General features: G+C 48.6%; 1 protein-coding gene across 1 annotated transcript in view; it reads left to right on the plus strand.

Annotated features, from left to right (window-relative positions):
• PREX1 (phosphatidylinositol-3,4,5-trisphosphate dependent Rac exchange factor 1) overlaps window positions 1–23,898 on the plus strand; it is a 177,841-nt gene that overhangs the window by 93,006 nt on the left and 60,937 nt on the right. The window contains exons 6-8 of the mRNA XM_081034717.1: window positions 9,213–9,374; window positions 16,000–16,133; window positions 22,669–22,787. Of these exons, the coding sequence (XP_080890843.1) occupies window positions 9,213–9,374; window positions 16,000–16,133; window positions 22,669–22,787 (415 nt within the window). The remainder of the gene's footprint in view (window positions 1–9,212; window positions 9,375–15,999; window positions 16,134–22,668; window positions 22,788–23,898) is intronic.

Below are 23,898 nucleotides of genomic sequence, written 5' to 3' on the forward strand. Positions count from 1 at the left end.
TCACTCACAAAAGAAACTACAGATCCATTAGTAGTCACTTCCCTTTTCTCTCCTCCCCCCAGCTCCTGGCACCTACTCATCTACTTCCTGGCTCTATGAATTGCCTATTCTGCACATTTCATATACATGGGATCATATAATATGTAACCTTTTGTGTCTGGCTTCTTTCACTTAGCACAGTGTTTGCAGCAGGTAGCACAACTTAATGCCTTTTCATGACTGAATACTATTCCATTATGTGGATAGGCCACATTTTGTTTGTCGATTCATCTGTTGATGGACATTTGGGTTGTTCATAGATTCTGGAGGTTATGACTGGTGCTGCTATGAACATCCACGTACAAGTTTTTGTGCGGACATTCCCATGGCTTTAAACTCTGATTCTGTGCTGACGACGTCCAGCCTGGACCTTTCCCTTCAACTCAGGTGGGACTTGTTCTCCTGCCCACTCGGCTTTTCCACTTAGATGTCTCACAGGCATCTCCTTCCTAAATGCCCTGCACCAAGTGCTTGTCCTCCCCGTCTCCCACCCCAACCCTTTGCCCCCCTCTCCATAAATGGCCTGTTTTCTTTCTAGTTGCTCAGGCTAAACCTGGGCGTTATCTCTGACCCACGCCCACATCCAGTCCATTAGGGAGTCCTGATGGCTCTACCTTCAGGACCTATGCAGGGTCCAGCCCTTCTAGCTCCTCATTCCACCTCTCTTCTGGGTCACTGCCACAGCTCCCAGTGGGTCTCCCTGCCTCGACCCTTGTGCTCTGTAGTCTGTTCTCAACTCAGCAGCTAAACCTATATCAATTCAAATCTCTTCTTTACTCAAAACTCTCCAGCGGCTTCCCAGTCACTCAGATCAAAATCCAAATTCCTCCCCATTATCACCTACAAGGTGCTACACATCTGTCTAATCCATATTTCCCCTCTGACCTTCTCTCCTTCTCTGCGTACTGTCTCTCACTCTGTTCCAGCCACACTTGCCTCCATGAACACAGCAGGCAGGTTCCTGCCTCAGGGCCTTTGCACTTGCTGTTTCCTCTGCTTAAGACATCATTACCCCAGATATCCCGAGGCTCACTCCCTAATCTTGTCAGGACTCTGCTGCTCAGATGTCCCCTCCTCTGAGAAGCCTTCTCTGACTACCTGTGGAAGTGCTGCCTCTGCCATTCCCTGTCTCCTCAGCCTGCTTTTATTTTTCTTCACAGCACCTGTTGCAGGCTCGCATTCTGTTTTATAACTCATGGTGTGCAGATTAATTTTCCATCTCCCTCATTAGGATATCAGGATTTGGTCAAGGATTTGGGCATTTCCTCAGGAATATTCCCCAGTGCCCAGAATGGTGCCTGGCACACAGTAGGTGCCTTGTACTTACTCATTGAATGACTATGGAAATGCCATCCTAGTGTTGCCAACAGTTTCTGAATCTAGATATTGGGACTTCTACGTGAAAGCTCCTGATTTCCAAATGTCAGCTTGATTTAAAGCTTGTCAAACATCCAGGGACCAAACAGATCATATCCTAGGAGCCGTCTCTTTGGGACAGTTGCTGCAGTGGGTGTGTGTCAGGGATGCTGTTTGCAGAATGGCTGTTCAGGGTGTAGCCTGGGGCCCTGCACAGTCTCCAATGTCTTCCCCACCTCCCGTGTTCGTCTGGGGGGATGTGCGTCAGCGTGAGCACATTGCCATTCAACAGTTATGTCTGTCTCCTTGGTTGTCAGCGGTATGGCGCCCCTGGGGATGGACGTGGTCCATCACTAAGGAGGTATTGGCATCACTTCTTGGTGCAGGAGAATGGCTGGAAAAGTGAGGTTTCCCAGAGCGTGTGTGGGACGTGTGCCACCCACAGCTCTCCAAAGGATTTTAGGTGGCACGTGAGAAAACTTGATGTGTGGTGGGTCAGTGGTGGAGGGGAGAAGACAGCATTACAACACAGGGAATGACACAGTGGACATTAGTTAGTTAGCAAATCCCTTCCGTCTTCCTGCTTACCTCCAAGGGAGCCACAGTTGGTGCTGCAGTGTCTCGGGTCTTTGAAGCCATTCATTTATTCACTCACTAGCTCTTTATTGAGAACTGTTATATGTCAGGCATTGGACTGGGTGCTAGTGAGACGGAGTGAGCAAACACTGCCCACAAAAACAAAACCCCAAACAAACAAAAGCAAAATACCCACCTCCTTCTGTGGAATTGAGATTTTATTGGGGGTAGACATAACGAATGAATAGGAAATGTGTATGCTTGTTTAGATGGAATGGGTGCTTTGGAAAAAAGAGACCAGGCTGAGAGGGCTAGGAAGGGCCAGGAGTGATGGACTGAGAAGGTGATGTTTGAGCAAATTTGAAGGAGGTGAGAAGGGGGCTATGTAGGTACCTAGGGAAGAGTCCTCTAGACGGAGGGAACAGCCAGTGCTAAGGCCCCAAGGCAGGGCTGTGTCTGAGGAACAGCGAGGAGGCCAGTGTGACTGGAGAGGAGTATGTGAGGGGGACGGTGGGGGAGTGAGATTAGAGAGGTGACGAGGCCAGAGTATGCAGAGCCTCGTGGGCCACGGTGGGACCTGTGTCTTCTCTGAGTGAGGTGGACACCATGGGAAGGTTCTGAGCAAAGGCGGGACAGGATCTGACTTAGTTCTCATGGACTCCCTCTGGCTGTGTGTGGACAGGGGACTGTAGGTTGTGAGAGCGGAGGTGGGGAGACCAGGGAGGCGCTGACCTCAGCGGCCCAGGTAGGGTCGTGGCAATGGGGGGGGGTGCACTTTATTAGCATTGCCTCCTCACATCATTTGCCCATTTTCTATTGGAGAGTGGTTTTTGTATCAGTGTGCCAGCGTCTCCTATATTGTCCTGCATACTTTGGGTCATCTCTTTGGAGTTCTCATCAGACTCTGACGTTATGCAATGAGCCGCCCATTTGCCAGGGATCTGGCATTGTCACTGCCGTGCTGAGAAGGCACAGGAAGTCAGAGGTCTCTGCACTGTGGCCTTCTCTGCCCCGCTTCCCGTCTTCACCCAACCACAGTGCCCACTCTCCATTCTGCCTCTCGGGCTGAGCATTGACACCTTGCCCACAGCTGCCCCAGCACCTCAATCTGAACCAGCCCCAATTTAGGCTCTTTCCTGTGTGGTGAGTAACAACAGTTCAGGGAATGAAGCCTGTCTCCCTCAGGGTGGAGGACCTGCTTTCTTCCTTTCCAAGCCAAGCTTGGATACTTGATCTTCCAAGGAGCCTTCCACGATTACCCTTGCATTCTGCTTTCTGCCATGCTCTATGTGATTCTAGTTTCACCTCTTAGCTGTGTGACCAGGCACAAGTTGCTTAACCTCTCTGTGCCTCCATTGCCTCATCTGCAAAGTGGGCATGGTAGTTGCCTCCCAGGCTTGCTGCAAAGATTAGATGAGACAATGCATGAGAAAACTCATGTGGACACTCTGCCTATCTCTAGGTAGTCATGCTTGGCACATGTTAGCTACTCCAATATTGTAATGATTTTTATTTTTATTGATTCCAGCTCCCGCACTTATTGGAGTTGGCTCTTTGAGAAGTGACTTAAACTCTCTGTCCCTCAGTTTCCTCTGTCAGATAGTGCCTTAGTCAGGAGTTATTGTGAAGATTAAATGAAACAATCCTTGTAAATTGCTTGTAAGTGCTTAATAAGTATTAGCTATTTTTGTCTCAAAGTCTGTTTTGTCCAATATTAATACCTATAGTGATTTTTTTATTAGTGTTTTCATGATATATCTTGTTTCCTCCTTTTACTGTCAACCAGTTTCTGTTCTTAGGTTTTATGTACTTCTTTTATAAACAGCATAAAGTAAAAATTTAAATCTGATCTGTCAATTCCCTATCTACTAACAGGAAATTTAGCCCACTTATCTTTATTGTGTTTATTGATACATTTGAACTTATTTCTATGATCTTTTAAAAAATATTTATTTGTCCCCTGTTATGCCGCTTTTATCCCTCTTTCTTGCTTTATTTTGCATAGTTTTAGTTTTTTAAAAAGATTTATTGGGGAATATTGGGGAACAATGTGTTTCTCCAGGGCTCATCAGCTCCTGTTTCTCCAGGGCCCATCAGCTCCAAGTCGTTGTCCTTCAATCTAGTTGTGGAGGGCGCAGCTCAGCTCCAAGTCCAGTTGCTGTTTTCAGTCTTTAGTTGCAGGGGGCGCAGCCCACCGTCCCATGCGGGAATTGAACCGGCAACCTTGTTGTTGAGAGCTCGCGCTCTAACCTCCTGAGCCATCCAGCCACCCCTTTGGAAGCTCAGCGGCAGCTCGTTGTCTTCAATCTACTTGTGGAGGGCGCAGCTCACCGGCCCATGTGGGAATCGAACCGGCAACCCTGTTCATCAGATCTCGCTCTCTAATCAACTGAGCCATCCAGCCACTGCACAGTTTTAGTTTTTGATGCAATTACTCTGTTTTTTCTTTCTTCCATTTTTTTATGTCTGTCTCTACTAAATTGGAATTTATAGGTAACACCATCATCATTTCTCACAATTTTGCTCTTCTTTCCAGAGAAATGTCTCTATAGATAGAACCTGGAATTGGGAGTGCAGGGTATATAGACTTTTACAGTGAGCCATGTGAGGGCCTCCTTTGGAAGTTGGGTATAAAGCCCCTGAATGTTGGTGCCCTACCACTGAATGTCAGTAGAGACCTACCAATCCAGGGTCTCAAACACAGGTGCCTGCAGGGCATGTGCAGAACGAGAATGGACTGGAATAACCCGGTGGGGTGGGTACTGTGGCAGACTGCAGAGCACATGTCCCATTGAAGGGGGTGGCCACTATTCAGGCCAGTTGTTACTGTCAGGTGGAAACACAGGCCCAGGGTACCCAGGGCTTGTGCTTTGCTGAGAAAGGCTGGCAGTATAGCATTTGCCTGGTAGGGCCTGGTTTGTAACCTGGGCTCTGATCCAGTCCATGCATTGCTTAGCCAGGAGACCTAAACTTAGAAAAGGGAGGTGAGTTGCCTGAGGTCACATTGTATGTCCTGGTCAAAGCCAGACCACGAACCCCCATGTTGAGCCCTCTTCCCACTGTTTCCCCTTACCTCTCCCAGTAGAAGGATGGAGTTTTTGAGACCTGTCAGCATTATTTCCTTTCCTCTATTAATTCCTAATCGATGGGGCGTCAATTCTCCCAGACTTGAAGCAGGGGCTGAAATGGATAAAATCCGAAATACATTTGCGTGAAATTTTCATGCAGTGTGCCTGCGTGGAGTGCCGTGCTGTGCAGCTTTTCACTTCTGGGTTTTCTTGGATTTCTGGATGTTTTTCGCTTCTTGTTTTCTTTAAGTGGTGGTGGGTCTCATCAGTTCCTCTTCGTTTATGTTCTGCTGTCACCCTAGATATGGCACGAGGGGTCCCCAGTACTGCAAGTACAGGAAAATGCTTGCTAGCGATCCCGGCTTGGCCCCTGGGCTTAGATGGTGGTGCCTTGGGCAGAAGTCTGGGGACGAAGCCAACCGTTGGGGGCAGGATCAGCCCCTCCTGGAGCTGGCTGAAGTGTCCTCAGAAAGTGAGAAAGTGCATGTCCTCTGTCCTCTGTTGATCCAGCCCCCATTGGTGACACCCCACACCCCCGCGGGCTGCTGCCTTTTTCTCTTTGTGGAGAGGACAGCATGGCTTTCCAACCACCATGTCTCCTTTTGGACCTCCACCAACTCCATGTCACGGCGAGGGATGTTGTCACTTCTTCCAGTGACACATCCAGCTTTGTTTTCACACTGTGGTTTCAGGGATCTGTCTTCTTAGCGCTGGCCTGGACTTGGAGGGCCTGGGTCCCAGGCTGTCCTCTTGTGGCGTCACTATGGGCAGGGCCCACAACTCCGGGGCATGATGGGCCTGTGCACAGCCAGCACCAGTAGCTGCCTTTTGCTAAAACCGTGGTCGGCGGGGAGGAAGTGCCTCGCGGAAATGCCAGGTTCCTGTACTCTGACATCCTCTCTTCTAGGAAGTCCTTACCTCAAGCCTGCTTATGAAACCACATGGGGCTCATGCGGCGGATGCTGGGAAAGGTCACTAGCCTGGCTCTGGAGGGGCTTCCGCTGCCGATTGGCAGGGGGGCCTCTGGCACTCCCCCTCCCTTCTCCGCCCTCAGTCTTTCTAAGGATTCCCCAGGGCCTGCCCCTGCTCAGACATTTTGTGTTCTAAGAGCCTAATTTTGGGGCATGTTCCTTTTCTACTGGTACTGCTTCTGGAGGGACCTGTTGATGTGGTTAAGTGTCCACCAGGTCCTGCTTTCTGGCTCTGTGGCCTTGGACAAGAGGCTTCACCTCTCTGGGCCTCAGGACCAGGGGCACAGGCTGGAGAACCATAGTGCCCTGGTGAAAAACATGGCCTCCGGAGCTTGACTGTGTGGGTTTGAATTTTGGCTCTACCACTTAGCGGTCTGTGACCTTGGGCAAGTGATCTCACCTCCAGGTGAACCTCAGCTTCCCCATCTGTCAAGTGGGGATAATTCACTCACTGCATTTTACGATGGCCAAGCTAAACAGAGCCAACAGAAGGAAGAACACAAATGTCACGGAGAATTTATCCCAGGTGACATCCCAAGATGGGGTCTCTTTTGTATTGAGGTATATTTTAGCTGCAGTGACAGGGACTCAAATTATAGTGACTTAATGTGTAAGTTTATTTCTGTGCTAAGCAATCCAGGGGTAACGTGGTGGCTCCACGCCATCCAGGCCCAGGTTCTGCCACCCTGGGGTATGTCCCTCACCACCAGGGTCTCAGGTGCTCACAGTATGTCGACATTCCAGCCTGGGGAAGAGGGAAAAGGAAAAGGGAAAAGAAAATGGAAGCTGCTCGCATCTCATTGGTGAAAACCGAACCAGAGAATAAATATTTTAAGTTTTGTGGGCCCCATGGTCTCTGCCGCACAGAGGCCATTCCACCGTAGTATGAAAGCAGCATGAACAATGTGGAAATGAATGGCATGCTGTGTTCCAATAAAGCTTTCTCTATCGGTTTGGTCTTCAGGCTGTCATCTGACCCCTGCTTTAGAAGAAGGGGGTGATGGATCTGGGTTGGGGGGTCCCTGTAATTGGCAGCCTCTGTTCCCGTTTACTAGGAGGAAATGGAGAGCCACCCTCGCTTCTTGGGCCTTGGCGGGCCTGACAGAGGTCTGGATGCTCAAAACTGTTCATTCACAGAATGTGGGACTGGGGTGCTTTGGTGAGATGAACTGAGTTCCTCGTCACGTGTGTAGGTAGGAGGTGGTAATTGACCTGTGTACGTGCGTACAAGCAGGCTGTCGATTCCAGGAGGGCTTGTGCAGTGTCTGCAGCGTCTGTGTCCCCAGCAGAGGGCCCAGTGTGAGGTCAGGTATATGGGAAGCCTCACTGGATGGATGGATGGATGGATGGATGGATGGATGGATGGATGGATGGATGGATGAAGGAATGCGGCACAGAGCTTCCTGTTCCTAGCCACCACCCTCTCTTACCTGCACACCTGCAGTAGCCACCAGCTGGTCTTCCTGCTTTTACATTGGCCATGTATTTCCTCCAGTCCATCCTCATCTTGGCAGCCAGAGGGATGGATCCTTTCAAGGATGGTGTCAGGCTGCAGCTCATAACCCCGAACTCCTCCCCCCATGCTCTTGGGATGAAACCCAAAGACCCCACCTACCACGGCCTTACATGATCTGGTCTCAGTGTGCGTGTCAAACCTCACTGCCTGCCCACCCTTCTCTTTGTTGCTCACTCTGTGGCGGCTTCCTTGCTGTTTCTCGCTGCCTCGGGGCCTTTGCTTATACAAAGATTGTGTGCTTACGGGGTATGCACTTTACCGTGAAGGTACTTTTCCTGCAGTATGTGATGTACTCCTCACCATGACCGTGAGTAGAACCAGAGGCCGCGTTCAAATCCAGATTCCTCCTCTTACTTCTTGGAGGCCTTGGGCGATCCTGCTGGGTCCCAGTCTCCTCATCTGTTAAATGGGGGTAATTATAGAACCTGCCTCACAAGTGTAGAGTGAAGGTTCAGTAGGTGTTAGCTGCTGCCATCGTCATCATCCTCATCCTCATCATCACTGGTTTTCAGAGGATGAATCTGAGGCTTTGGCACAGGGGGTAACTGGCCCAAGGTCACCCAGTGGCCGAGTGTGACTCTGCTTGGAACCACCATGACAGCACGTGTCACATCCATGGTTTTCAAAGGAGCAGAGAAATGGGGAGACGCTGGAACCTTTGGGCATGTCTGGGTCCCATGAGTAAAGAAACTTACATTTGCTGGCATGGTCCTGTCCATTGAGTGATTTGGCCGGAAAATCCCTGATTATCTTTTGAGGCCCAGCGAATTCCTTCCTTCTCGGTTCCTCTCTCATCACACTTACTGCGTGGATGAAACCTTTTGATTAAGACTGGTCTTACCTCTAGAAAGTCCCCTCCTGTGCTTGTGAGGGGTGAGATGAGAGTGAGAAATGATGGTGGGGGAAGTGCACGGGTTAAGAATCTGCTCTGACTGCCCTCTTTACACTCCCTGCTACGTCCTGGCGAAGGTGGGTATGTTTTATAGCCATTATACAGATGAGAAAATGCACTGGGCAGGGGAAATATCAGCGGCCACCCCTTCTATCTGCCAGTCTCTGTTTCTCTCTCTGTTACTTCTTCTCTCTCTTGTACTCCACTCCAGCCCACTGCCTCCTCGCTATTCCGTTATCTACCACACAGGTTACCACCTCACACCCTTTCCATTTGCTGTTCCTTCTATTAGGCACACTTTTCCCAAAGTCTGGCAGGACTCCCTCCCTGGCGTTATCTAGGGCTCTGTTCAAATGTCACTTCCTCTGAGGGGCCTTTCCTGACCTCCATATTTGAAAGCATACCTCCTTACCCAACACCCTGTAGCCCCTTATTCTGATTTGTCTTCATAGTTTTTATCATTGCCTGACATTAAATTATATACTTGATTTTTCTTTTTTTTGGTTGATCTCCTTTATATGAGAGTACAGAGTATATTACCCACCAGGTAAGGAATTTTTCTCTGTTTTATTAAAAAAATGTATCCCCAGATCCTGGAACACTGCCTGCTGTGAAGGGGACATTTATTGAATGAATGAATGAATGAATGAATGAATCAATGATGTTTCCCAGCCGCAGATCACACAGTTTGCACATAGCAGAGCTGGGCTTTAGCTCCGGCCAGGTGACCTGTAGGCCATGTCTGGTCCCCTCTGGGTTTATGTCTCTTATTCCTGCCCTCACGTCTACCTTAGGAGCTGGCTAAGAGGACCCCCGGCAAGCACCCAGACCACCCCGCGGTCCAGAGCGCTCTGCAGGCCATGAAGACCGTCTGCTCCAACATCAATGAGACCAAGCGGCAGATGGAGAAGCTGGAGGCCCTGGAGCAGCTGCAATCCCACATTGAAGGCTGGGAGGTACGTCTGGGGCAGGAGGGGCCCTCTGGGCTGGCGAGGGGCCCAGGGAGTGTGCAGCTGCAGGCACAGACTGTGGTCTGGGCACCAGGTTCAGCCTGCAGCCTATTTTGTTTGGCCTACATGGTGTTTATATAAAAAAAATTGTTTTAATTACTTTTCAGTTAAGTCTACATAAAAAACGAGACTTTGAGTTTCTCTTGAAAAATCAATGCACTGGACCCCCATTTTCCATGACAGTAGCTACTGGAGCCTCCCGCTTTCCTCAGCCCCACCACTCCCCATTATGCCCCAGTCATTCCCCTTTACAGGTTGTCTTATCAGCCTGGTGCCCATAGGCCTTTGAGCTTTTGACACCAAGGTCAAGGGTGGCATTCAAGGGTCCATTCCAAGACACAATTCTGGCTCTGAAACTCCCTTGCTGGGTGACTTTAGGCAAATGTCTTAACTTCTCTGAACTTCAGTTTCTTCATTGATACCTGGCACATAGTAGGGACTCAGTACCTGGGAGGTATTGATATTCTTATCATGATGATTAGGGGATGGGATTCTTGAGATCTTCTGACTCTGTAATTTCTTTATTTAAACCCCCACATCTTCCTCAGATGATTAGAGATTTCCTACAAATCTTCAGGAGGAAATGGGAAAGTCTGACTAAATAAAAAAATCAATTATCAGTGTAAATACAGCCGGAATGGGAGATTAAGACCAAAGATGAAACTCTTGGACACAGATTGTCCTCTGAATCACCTGCCTTCTACTCTTTGGATTTTGGGGCACTCATTGTGTTTGGGGTTTCCACTTCTTTTCCCTGTGTGGGGAAATCCTAAGTGTGACTCTGTGTCACTTATGGGTTGAGGGTTTGGCTGCAGATAGGAGAGAGGCCCGTGTTCAGGGAAGAGGTGGAAAGTATGGATTAGTGCTTGCCATGTCCCGTTCCCTTCTTCCTGCCTGGCTGAGACTGGAGAACAAAGGGCAGCATTTCTCGGACTCCCATGTAGCTTGGGGTTAGGATATGATTGGCCAAGATCGGACCCAGCTGCTTGACGTTGGGAAGGCGAGAGTGGGATGCATGCCACCCTTGTGCTGTTGTGTAGCAAAGCACAGCCACGGTCGGTCGTGTTTGGCTTTCTGTGGTAGCATTAGTCCAGGGCCCAGGCTCCAGCTTCCTGGGTCTCAGGAGGCAGGGCACGGGGCATCCTTTCTTATAATTAATAAACAAATAAGTTAATTAATTTATTTCAGGTGTACAAGACAGCATAGTGATCAGACATTTACATGTCTCACAAAGTGATCACCCCAACAAGTCTACTCATGGGGTGTCCTTTCTGTTCGTGGTGGGGTGTAATCTAACAGGACAGGGTGGCTTTGCAGCTGACAGTTGAGGCAACGGTGCCCGAGGTGCAGTCAGGTCTGCTTGTTTTCTGGAGCATCAGCTCAGGCAGGTGCTCTTCTGACTCTCCCTTTTCCCGGTAGGGCAGTGCCAGTGGCCCCCTGAAGGGGCCGTTCTGCAGTGCTCTTGGTTTGCTGGGAGCCCTGGCCTGGATTCTTGGTGCTTCTAGCCCCTTGATGATTGAGTAAATCATTTCTTCCTGTTTAAAATACCTGGCTTGGTTTCTGTTTCCTACAACTGAAAATTGCCCGATCCTCAGGTGTGTCTGTTAGAACGTGTTCTCCAAGGACTTTTGTTCCAGCCTCATGATGTCACAGCTCTGATTGGGTCTCTTGTGATCTTCTTGGCCTTCCCCTCATGGTTTCAGGATAGCAGCAGCTCCAGGCATTGTGAGTCCAAAGCAGGAGGAGACTTGGGGATGGCCAGGGCAGTGAGAGGGAACACTTCTCTCCAATGCAGGAAAACCTTCACCATAAGCCCCAGGAAAACCTCCCCCTCATCTTATTGGCCAGAGTGGGTCACATGGCCATTTTCAGCAAAGGTGCGAATCTAAAGAGCAAATATTGTTGATGCATTTAAGCATCTGTGTGGGTTTTGAGCTTCCTGGCAACCAAGGTGAAAAGAGCAGGACATATAAGTTACTTAACATTCATTGTCAAAAAAGGAAGAAGCAGAGCATTTCTTCTGGGAGATACAGAGTTTCCTGGAACCAGCAGGAAAAGAAATTTCTCACATGGGCCCCTGTGGAGTGGGTATTGAGCAATCAATTTGGCAGCCAAGAGCAGAAGTGATTTCCAGATGCTTTCTTCTGGGAAGGGCCCAAGGAAATAAGAACTAAGGGTCTTTGGGACCCTTTTTGACCCAGAAAAATTTACAATTTAAGAATGGCCTTTATTAAAAAAAAAAAAAAAAGAAAAGAAAAAGAAAAGAATGGCCTTTATTGTGATCACTGTTTCTGGGTGTAGTAGGAAATAAAGTGACCCAGAATAAGAGTCGCTGATAATTATTGAGTACCTGTTACATGCTTCCAACACTCGATGGGAGGTGGTGTTATTATCCCCATTTTACAGATGAGGAAACTGAGGCACAGGGACTTGGTTTTGAAGCCCAGCCCTATAACTTACAGACTGTCCTGCCGCAGGCTAGTTTGTCCTGCTCTCTTGGCTTTATTTCCCCTAGTTGTCTAATTTTAGTAATAATATCTCTGAAGTTATCTCCTGGTGTCATTTGAGGATAAATCAACTGTGGAACATGAGCATTCTTTGGAAAATGTGAAATGGTTTTCTGTGCAGTAGAAAGGCTTTTAAATACAGTTTGATCTTCAAGATGACTTGTGAAAATCGTATGTTCTAGCTAGAAAAAATAATGTTTAACAGTGAAGCTACTTGCCTTGGCTTTATGCCACAAGTAGCTACAATGTCAGGGGATAGTGTGACTTAGGGTGTCGTTCACGGTGAATGATAGTCATTGCAAATCCTGATTTCTGATCCTCTTCTTGATAGTTTCTAATCTTTTTGTTTGACCTCTTGCCAATCTGATTAGATGGCTGTCATCTCTCTCAGAATAGGTTGGCAAGGAACTTGCTTTTGGAGAGGAGGAATTTTTCCTTGGTCACTTTATTTCAGTGTGCTTGAGCTTGCATCATTGGTTTGATCTTTAATCCGTGGGTGTTTTTTTTTTGTTTTTTGGTGCTTTTTTTTGCCTGATCCTTTGTAAGACACTTGTCCTTTTTAGTTGTGAAACTGGTTTAGTTAAAACCAGATGAGTTAATCCCTAAATCCATTTTGCTAAGCACAAGGAAATGGCAGTATGTTGCAATACTGCGGAAGTGAGTGAATGAGCCAGCCCCTCTGCATGGAGGGGTTCAGGGCAGTCACCCTCAGGGGTCACTTGGGGATCTGAATGGAGGCATGCAAAGAACTCAGAACAGTGCTCTCTTTATGGCTCATAGTAAACGCTCAATAAAAGTCAGGAGGAGCCGTGGCAGCAAAGCAGGAGTTTTTTCCTTAATTCTTTTTAGATGAACAGGCATCATGCAGCTTTGGCTAGAGCTCACTCCCAGCGTGGGCTGACCCTCCTGCGGGAGGGCACGTTGGATGCAAGTCCCACGGACTTCCGTGTGAAGCTCCCAATCATAAAAAGAAGTGAAAGTTCTTCGTACAAAAGGAGCAGGGAAGAGTTCTCTTGCTGGCTCTGGGAGCCCTGATTTAAGAGCCCATCAACTACTTCCTCATCCACGAGGGGACAGGAGGAAACAGGAGTGAGGAAACATAAAATCATTTTTAAAAAAAGATCAGAAATCGAAGTTCTCATGTGTTCTTTCTACCCTGCCTGGGCTGCCTAGGCTCCCGGGGGGCATTTGGTCTCTCCCCTTCCAAGACCTCTGCTCTTGACCAGTAGTTGCACCCCAAAACCATTCAGGTTGCCTGCTAAGAAGCAACCCAGGGTACCAGAGGGTAGTGGATAGGGCAGTGGGGCCACCCGTCTGGGTTCAGATCCCAGCTTGCTCACTTCCTAGCTGTGTGGCCTTGAACAAATGACTTCACTGCCCTGTGCCTCAGTTTCCTCCTTTGTAAAATGAGAGTTGTCATGTGGATGAGCCGAGTTTGTGTGAGACACTTAGAATGGTAGCTGACCTGTGGAAACCCTACGCCTGCGTTGGCTTTTGGCATCGTCCCGGATGTTACCACTTCAGTTCGGGTTGAGTCTGCCCTGTCAACAGGAGGTCTGCAGCCCTGCCTGGTGGACACCTTGATGCTCGGCCTCTCCCCTCTGTATCTGTCTCATCCTTAGCACCACCCCTGACCTGGGCTCACGGATTCTGGGGAGACCGAGGGCTGGCTGGGCTTCTCCTCGGGGCCGGGGTGGAAGGGGTGTCCTTGGCATTTCACACGCAGTGTGCTGAGTGGCCCTTGGCCCCGGCCAGAGGGGAAGCTTCCCAGGCTGCGTGCGCTTCCTCTCTGTGGTCCCTGACATTGCAGAGAGGTCAGGTCTAGGCCTGCGTGACCTCGGAGTTCTGGGCCCTACAGCTGGGCCAGGTACCAGATTCATATACAGGCACCTAAAATCCTCCTGTGGAGCCTGGAGGAGCCAATGGGTGAGCACGGGTAAGGAGAGGGCAGAAGACGGCGAGGCACGTGGTCTTCAGGAGCTTCTGAACTGCTGTCTGCTCTGAGCTGGCCCCTGGGCCACTGATGGAGCCTCATGACCCAAGTAGTCATGCTCACCCTGTTTGCAAGGATCCTGGGGGCCCAGGGGCTCTTCATCACAGGAGCCCCATGTCCTGGTGCAGTGGGCTCACTGTCCCTCGCTGGGTCATTGTGTGGGAATCAGGTTTCTGCCTGTGGCTTATACGTGTCCAGGCTGTGGTTTCTGCTAATGGTGCCTGCTACTGTCCTGGGCTGCACAGCTCTTGACTATAAAGGAACTGGCGGCCCAGGACCCCGAATAGGCTCCAGAGGGGCCTCTGGGATTGTTGGATGAATGGATTTGCTTCACCCAGCTGAGCTGTGCTCACAGAGCAAAACCAGCTATAACAACAGCAGGGGAGACTGCACTGTGGTGGGTGGTCAGCAGATAAACTGATTTCTGAGTTGCCAAAACCAGTTCCCCTTTAGTGGGCCACAGAAATAATCAAGTAAGCAGATCTCACTGCGGTCCAAATTCCTTGTTGGTTCTGGGTGTTGAGTGTTTGGGGAAGGAGATTCTGTGAACAGTTCCCCCTCTTTCATTTCCAAGTTCATGTCCAAGCAGAGGCAACGTCATGTCTCGTTGTTTCTCCCTTCACTGAATCTGCAGTTCTGTTGCATGAATTTCCCCTAAAACGTTGCTTTTGCATAACATCCCTTGGACCTCAATGTCAGTTACCCCACTGCCCACCTATTGATGGAGCCTGCACCCTTATCTTGGTAGATGAGGTAAAGTATACCATACTTTGGTTGGCTGCTGAAGGAAAGAGAGACAATGGCTTCCGTGAGATAAAGGTTTATTTCTCAGTAGTGGTGCAGGCGGGGGGTGGGGTGGCTCTGCCCATTTGGACCCAGGTTCCTTCCACCATCTGCTACAGTGTATTCCACCACCACTATAGCCGTCTTCCTGTGGCTAGAGGGAAGGGAGGAAAAGCAGAGGGAGCAATTTTCCTTCAAGGAAATGATATGGAAGTGAGCACACTGGCCATAATCTCATCACACGACCACACCTGGTGCAAGGGATGCTGGGAAATGGAGTCTGCGGTTGGGCAGCCAGCTAGAACTCCATTCTTGTGACAGAAGAGGAGCAAGGATTTGGGGCATCCTGGGCCCTCCTAGATCTGTTTCTAGCTTCCTCTCTCTTCCCTGCCTTGGTCCCTGCAGAGCCCCAGACAGACCTGTGTGGTTCCCAGCTCTGAGGCCTTCTCCCAGCAGGGACCTTCCCCCAGGCCTACCCTCAGCCTCTTTATTTTAGACTTCTTCCGAGACCCATCCCACCCCTTCCTGGTGCCTTTCCTGACCATACCACCCTGAACCTCATGGAGTGTCAGTGAACTGCACGCACTTAGTGTCTTAGCCGCCCCCCTGTCAATTAGCATAGATGACCAGGTAGAATTTGGGGACTGTACTCATCGATACTCACATCTGCAGCTAGAGTGAGCGCTGTCAGAATCCTGCTCCTAGTGGTGTTCACATTGTATTTGTCACCTGTTCTACGGCATTTATTAACTACGCACAATATGCCAGACAGCATTATGGGTGCTGGGCATATGTGGCAAATGCTTGATAAATGCGAAGTTTCCTGTCCTTATGCAAGTGGAATTCTTGTGGAGGAGATGGAATAACAACTCAAGGCATAAGTAAATAAGGAGGAAGGTACAGGCAAAAGACCCAAACAACAAAAAACCCCAAATTCAAAACAAGAACTGAACCAAAACAAAGCCGGATGCCGACCAGGGCTGTATGAGCTGGGTGAGTCCTTTCACCTCCCTGAGCCCCATGTTTAGGTGGGATGTTAGGTAGTCTCTCTTCTGTGTGGCGTCACTTCCGTGTGCTCTGTCAGCATTGTTCTGGCGCACTCAATGGATAGAAGACATTGATCATGTTTTATTGTTTTTCTCTCTGCTGACAGATTTGCCCATGATGGTGCATTTAGATTTGGGGGTATGAAGGAGGCAGTGTAGGTTCTGTCTCAGGGAGGTAAGGGGATATTCCTAAGTGTCCTGGATGTGCCATATCATTCACTGTACCCCCATCACTCTCCCAGGGCTCCAACCTCACGGATATCTGCACCCAGCTCCTTCTGCAAGGGACTCTGTTAAAAATCTCCGCAGGCAACATCCAGGAGAGGGCCTTCTTCCTCTTTGACAACCTCCTTGTCTATTGCAAGCGGAAATCCAGGTGAGTTGCTGGGAGTGGGGTTGCACAGGTGAGCCAGGAGGCTGGGATTGGGTTGAATCCTGACAGTTTCTGGAGGTGACAACATAGACTTATCACTTTCCTCTCTGGGCCTTTTCTCTTCTTCAGTTGAGCAGTTTGTTCTAGACCAGCACTGTCCAACAGAAATATGACGTGAGCCACATAGGTTATTTAAAAGTTTCTAGTAGCTACATTAATTAAAAGGAAATAGGAGAAATGAATTTAAATAACATATTTTATTTATCTCATTATATCCCCAAGTATTATTTCAGCTTAATCCGTTAAAAAATGATTAGAGATATTTTGCATTCTTTTAAAAAATCTTCAAAATGTGTTTCACAGCACATCTCAATTTGTCCTAGCCACGTTTTAAGTGTTTAATAGCCACATGTGACTTTGGCTACCATATTGGACTGTGTAGATTGAGGCAGTCACGGAAGCTTGAAAGTTTTCCGTGACACCAGCATTCTGTGATTTTAAGATCCAAAGGTAGAAGGTTTGAGGGGACGGAGCTCTTCTGCTAAGTGTTTTGAGGGAAAGGATAGTACCTTCATTGTCTTTATCTCTTTCACTGGAGCTTCTTGCACTTTGTAGAGTCTCGGAGTGAATGGCTGGGTGAATGACTGGTAGATGGATGCACATGAGCTCATGTGTAGGACTGGAAGTGTGACTGATGGGACGTGTGGGCAAGTGGGAGGAGGAACGATGGATAGTTAGAGGTTTGGGAGACGAATGGATGGTGGATGAAGGGAGGCAGGGAGGGAGAGACTGGGTAGATGGATGAATTGACTTACGAATAGATGAGTGGGTAGGTGAATGAGTGAGCAGTGGAGAGGTTGGAGGTGTCGGAGATGGCTGGATGGAGGGATGCAATGCGAAGCTTCCTGTCCTTATGCAAGTGGCTGGGGGATGGCATGGATATTTAGGTAGTTGGAGAAATGGGTATGAAGACATAATGAGTTGGCAGAGGTTTGTTTAGGTGAATGGTGAGTTGGGGGCCTTAATATCTGGTTTGTTGAATGAGTATGTAGATGGTTGGATGGGAGGGTGGGTGGTGATGGAGGTTTGGAGATTAGTGGCTGGATGGTCAGTTGGATGGGTGTGGTCATGGCTGGCTGGCTGGCTGGTTGGAAGTTGCTGGGGTGGTTGGCCTCTGGTATGGAAGGTTGGATAATTGGACGACTACTGGGTGGATGGATGATTGGAGAGAGGGAAAATTAGGTGACGGGTGGGAGCATGAGCGGATGGTTTGAGGGGTGGGTGGGTTGAGTGGTGGACTGAGGGATTCCTGCCTTTCAGTGTTCTTGCTCAGCACGTAGGGGATGTCTCAACTGACCGGCTACTTCTCCCTGCTACTTTGTCTTACGGATGAAGCAGTGACTTTCCAGAGGCTTCTTTATCCAGCAAAAGCTAACTAAGGCTAAGGGGAAATCCAGACTGCGTCCTACTGTTCGCGTTCCCTCCAACTTCCTTTCTGCTCTGGGCGTGTCCCTTCCTGCCTGAGCCCCACTTTCCTTGTCTGTTTCTGCTGGCCTTCTCCGGTTGTGGTGAAGAACCTTTCTACAGGATGAGTGATGGGCATCAATGCATGCGTGTGGGCTTTTTATAGTCGTCCTCGTCCAGCCTGACCTCTGGGAGCCTCAGTTTTCTCTTCTGTAAAACGGGGATGATAAACCCCTTCTGATAGTAGTGTTTGGTTAAGAACCAAGCTCCTTATAGTTGAAACCCTGTTCAGCTATTTCCCCAGCTCTGTGACTTTGCCTCTCTTTGCCTCAGTTCCCTTGTCTGTGAAATAGGGTAAATTATTGTACATACCCTGTAGAGTCATTGTGAAGAGTAAATGTGTTCAGTGTGCCTGGCACATAGTAAGTGCACACAGTAAGAGTTAGCTGCTATTACAGTTACTGTTAACTTGCGTCCACACATGCTGGGTTCCAATTTAGTGCCACCCCACAGGTGTAGCACCTGGCGCATAGTAGGTCACTTCAACCACAGGCTCCTTACCCCCGCCCTTTCCTCCCTGTTTTGGGGCTTGGTCCTTCTCGTGAGAGGCCTTGGTCTTCTTCCACTTTCACCATCTAGCAGTGGGTCGGTCAGCATGTCTCCTTTTCATTTGATATTTTATTTTTCTGCCCACTTTATGAGGTCTGCCTGTGTCTTTCTCTTGTCTTCCTATCCCTCCATCAATGCCCCCTTCTCCTTCCTTCTTGCTTCCTGCCTGTTCTCACTGGGGCCAGCCTGAGAAACCTTCTTTGGCAGTGCCAAGGCCACTGCCAGCATTCACCGCCTCCCTTCCCCTCCACCCGCCCTGGGCTGTCTGAAACAGGCACTTTTCCCAGAACACTGGGGTTTAGAAAACAGAATATCCCTTCAGGCCTCTGACCTGTCCCAGCTTTGGCCGAGATGGCTCGAGTTAGCTTCGGCTATCACAGTGCAGGCCCACCCTTCATGGCGTGGTCGCACCTGTTGGAGCGATAGCAGCTGATTCTGATCTTTCTGGACTCCAAGTGGGCCCCCTAGGGCTGCCCTGTGGCCGCCACTAGCTTTTCTAAGGCCATTCCCGCCTCAGTTCTGCAAGTGAGCTGGGCTGGCAGAGGGAGAGGGCACATCTGTCTCCTGAGAGAACCTGGCAGGTGGCCAGCATTCCTGCCTCTGGATTCGGAGCCAGAGGACTGGGCTCCGGGAAGTCCCTGAGGGATTGGGCAATGGTGGATGGAACAACTGGCCTGGCTCTGATGTGGTCACAGGAAATGCCTGACGCAGCTAGGTGTCTGCCGACTGTTTTGTCTTTGCAGAGCACCGCCTGTCCGGGATGTGGGTCAGGGAAGGTCTCTGACTCAGAGAGTTTCTGATCTAATTCAAAGGTAGAGGCTCGTGGATGTCAGAATGGAAAGGAGTAGTTCAAAAGCCCACCTCCCCATTCTTCAGAAGGGGAAACGGAGACCCAGAAGAGCTAAGTCTCATATACATCAACTGCCTGCCTAGTGTCTTGGGGCGGCAGCAGCTCGCAGTTGTTAAGAACACTGAGGCCCCACTGCTTACTAGCTGTGTGACCTTCAGCATGTTATGTCAGCTCTCTGTGCCTCTGTTTGCCTTTCTGTTAAATGGGGGTAAAAGCAGCCCCCATCTTTATAGAGTTGCTTTTATAGATTAAGTAAAATAAAACATGTAAAGAGGTTAGAATAGTGCCTGGCACATGGTATGTGAAGGAGAAGAAATATAAATCTCTGTCTCTGCGTGGATGTCACACACAGCTCACACTTAAAAAGTGCATCTAAAACAAGATGCGTCAGGTTTCATTGCAAGTCCTGCTCTAAGCCTTTTCCTCCTCGAGTCTTCCTCATTCTGAATCAATGGCACCACCATCTATTTAGCCAGGAGCTCAGGCCAGACTCTTAATAGCCTGGGTTTCTGACCTGCTTCATCCCCACACGCACTTCAGCAGCAAATCCTTTTCGTTCTGTCATCAAACTTTAGCCAAAACCTCAGAGTAATTCCCGTAAAAGTTCCAGGAAGGAGGTTGTATGTATGTGTATATAAATGATTGTAAAATTTATATAGAAACACAAAAATAGACAGTTTTGAAGAAGGCCAAAGCTGGAGGACTTGTGTTACTGATGCCAGGCTTACTGTAAAGCTGCGGTAATTAGGATGTGGTCTTGGTATAAAAAGAGGCAAATTAATCAATGGACTAGAATAGCAAGTCAGAAGTAGAGCCTTATGTAAGCACTCATTTGAATATTTGAATTTTAACAAAAACTCCAACGTAGATAAATAAATGACACAGGGTTAGTTTGATATCTGATGGGGAAAAAATACACCAAAAAAAATCAACTTCAGATGGATTGTAGATTTAAATGTGCAAGGTAAAACAAGAAAGCTTCTAGAAGAAGGCGTAGGAGATTATCACCACGATCTGAGGTAAGGAAAGATTTCATAAAATGGACAAAAAGTATAGTTATAAAGGAAAAAATAGATGCGCCAGACTGCATTAAAATTAAGACCTGTTCATCAAAAGACACCATGAGGAGAGTAACATGGTAAGGTGCAAAGTAGGAGAAGATCTTTGTAAGCCATCTAACTGACAGAGGACTCATAGCCAGAATATATGAACAAGTCCTGTAAGCCAAATTTGGCCCTCTGTCAATTTTTTATAAATAAAGTTCTATTGACACACTCATTCGTTTTTGTATTGTCTGCGGATATTTTCATGCCACAAGGGCGGCGTTGAGTAGTTGAGACAGAGACCATATGGCCCGCAAAACTGAAAATGTTTACCACCTGGCCCTTTTCAGGAAAGGTATGCCAACTCCCACTGTAAATTATTGAGAAAAGACAGGCAATCCAACAGAAAAATGGTCAGAGGACAGTCGTTTCACAAAAGAAGACAGCAGCACGGCCAACACGGATCTTAAGTACCAGTTGTGGAGAATATGGAGCTGCTGGAATGTTCCTACTCTACTAGGGGTGGGGGAACTGGTACAACTATTTTGGAAAACAGCACGGCAGTATCTAGCAAAGCCAACTGTGTGCATTTCTTATAACTCAGCAGTTCAACTCCTAGGTAGATAGCCCCAGCAGATGTGCACGTATGTTCTTTAGAAGACGTGTGCAGGCACATTCGCAGTGGCACCAGACTGGAAGGATCCCACACGTCCATCACCGTCACCTTTGTGAGCCCATGTTTGTGAAGTTCAAAACAGGCCAAGCCAAGCCACAGGGTTGGTTATACATCAGCACTGTGGTCCCCCTTGTGGGAGTGTGTGGGGGAGCGACCACAGGGGGCACGGTGTGGGGGGTTCCGGGGGTCTTAAATGTTTATACCGGTGTGTTCACTTTGTAACAAAGTTCATTGAACCATATACTTTGTTGAGCCTTTTCTTCCTGTGTGGCTATTATATACTTTAATTAAAAGTTTATACAAATATGTATATGCACACACACATATGTACAGGTATGTACAGATAGGTGCACACAGACGCTCTCCGTGGCTCCTCTCTGGGTCTTTCCGCTTCCCACTGGCCCTATTACAGTCGGTTTTCCACAGTCAGTCTGAGATAGTCCTTCAAAATTTAATCAGATCATGTGATCCTTCTGGTCAGGCCCTCCATGACTCCCATCTCACACACAGGCCACTGCCCACAGGACCCTGCAGGACCTGGCCCGTGGGGCCACTCTGACCCCTGTTGCCACACTCCCCTTCGCCCTGGCAACTCCAGCGATGCGGGCTTCCTCACTGCTCCTTGCAACATGGCAGGCCTTGGCGTCTGTCCCCTGCCTAGAATGTGCCTCTGCACAGAACCTTCTAGTGTAGGCCTTTACTTCAGTGTCACCTCTTTAGGGAGGCCCGCGACCATCTGCTTCTCCCCCGCCCCAATTAAAGTCACACCCCCCTCCCTACCCATATTTGTGTTTTATTATTTGTTTTACAAACCTGCAGTGTTTTCATTAAAAACATAAACATGGCGCTCATTAAAGATTCTTTTCATATAGAGCCAAGGCCTCGTCTCTGAGGTTAAGTTCACTGTCAACGCAGGAGCTGCTCACCTTTCTCACGTCTTTCTGAAACATTCGACTCAATTTTCAGAGACACGACTCTCTTTCCACAGTCATATGTCCTCAGCTTATATAATATTTAGTTTACCCAGTGACAGTGACAGGTGCACATCAGGCAAATCGGTTTGGGAACGCACACAGCTGGCTTTTGGTGAGCCATCACCCACCTGGTGGAGCAGAGGGGGGCCTCTAAGCTATGAGGGCTCCTTCTCTGCTTTGTTTTAACCACAACATTAGCACTTCTGACTTCTGACGTGTGTTGGACTTCTTTACGTAGCCTCTGTCTCTGTGCCCCCTGCCCCTCCCCGCCTCCTACTGGAAGATGAGTTCTCAAAGACATTGTTTTGTTCACTGCTACAGCCCCAGCACCTAGCAGACTGCCTGGCACCCAGTGGGTGTTCCCTAAGTGCTGTTGAATGCGGGGGTGAGCAACTCCCCTTAGTCCCAACTTAGTATTCTCCCACAGGAAGTGCTGGTCAGATGTTTGTGGAGTGACTAAATGGGCAAGTGATAGAATTCACCTGAGGGAATGAATGAGTGGTGGGTAGGTGGATGTGGATGGATGGGATGGACTGCCTGCTCCAAGCTCCTTTCCACTTTGGTCTTATTTCAGGAAGTACTTGTTTGTTAGATACTTTGAGAGCCTCTACCCATTTCTAGCCAAGAAGAATGGGTTTCTGTTGCTTCGTGTTAGTTTCTCATTAGTGTCCCCTGTTAGCTGAGAAGGAGCTCTGTGAGGTTAGCAAGACTACTAGCCCATTTTCCAGATGAGGAAACTGTAGCTGGGAGTGGAAAAGTCACCCAACTACTAGCCAAAACCCCATGTTCCTGACCCCGGTGCAGTGCTCTTCCCATCCCTGGGCGCCCTCCCATATTACTGCCCTTTCTCCCTCTGCCCTGTTGAAGACAATTGAGCCCCCATGAGGTGAGGCATAAGGAATGACTTCCCACCATCTTTCAGGGTCACCGGGGGAAAGAAATCCACCAAGAGGACCAAATCCATCAACGGCTCCCTCTACATCTTCAGGGGTCGAATCAACACTGAAGTCATGGAGGTGGAGAATGTGGAAGATGGGACAGGTAGGCCCGACCCTGAGCCCTGCCGGAGCCCAGCCCCACCAGCTCCATGGTATAATTGGTTTCAGTTAGTTTTTTTCCCCTCTTTTATTTGAAATATCACCTACGTACAGAAAAGCACCCAAAACTTATGCATGTAAAATGAATACCTGGGTAGTCACGATTCAAGTTAATAAGTAAAACTGCCTGCGCCCTGGAAGCCCCTCCCATGCCCCTCCCTGCCTGGTCACAGCGCCTCCTTCCCTTCAGAAGGAACCAATGTCCAAATTTTGTGATGATCATTTTCTCGGTTTCTAAAAATATTTTAATCTCCTAAGTGTACACTACTAAATATTTTAATCAAAATTTCTGTTTTCAAACCTTATTCATGTGGTTATATTATTGTATATATGTTTAAATGGCTTTAAATATGATTTTATATGTGTTTTAAATGGTCATAAAATATGGTGTATTCTTTTGCATCTTGCTTTTTTCACTCAACCCTATGTTGGTCGGGTTCTTCCATGTTTCTGCACGTAGCTCTCTCTAGCTTGTTGGTTTTCACTGCTGTATACTATTCCGTTGCATGAATTGTCCACAGTTTACCTATTTGATGATGAACATTTGGGTTGTTTCTGCTGTTCACTTTATCATGAATGTGATGCTGTGAGCATTCTTGTGTAAACCTCTTGGTATACGTGTCCTTGAGCTTCTCTAGGGCAGGGTTCTCAATTGGTTTTGAGCCACGGACCCTTTTGATGGTCTTACAAAACCTGTGGCCCCCTCCTTGGATTCCGGGTATAGGCAGGACCCCAAATCCACTTTCCTGGATAATCCCAGGTGTCTTCAGAGGTTTGCTGATTATCTCCTCTCAGCCAGCTGTGTGTGAGGACCCACAGCGTGGCATCGTCAGGCTGGCAGTAGGACTTCAAGTAGTCCCAGGGCCCGAATGACATGGGCAAGGAGGCAGGGATGCATTCCTGGGCTCCGGGCAGGTGTCTCCCTTGAGTCACGTCTGTGTTTGTGCCTGGCCTTGGAGGTCTTGAAGCCCCTGTCATTGAGGGCTTGGGAGGGGTCTTTGTTTATCCATCTTCCTCTCCCACCAGAGAATAGCCAGGAGAGGGAGTGAGCACTG

The sequence above is a fragment of the Rhinolophus hipposideros genome (assembly GCF_964194185.1).
Source record: "Rhinolophus hipposideros genome assembly, chromosome: 22".
Taxonomy (NCBI): Eukaryota; Metazoa; Chordata; class Mammalia; order Chiroptera; family Rhinolophidae; genus Rhinolophus; species Rhinolophus hipposideros.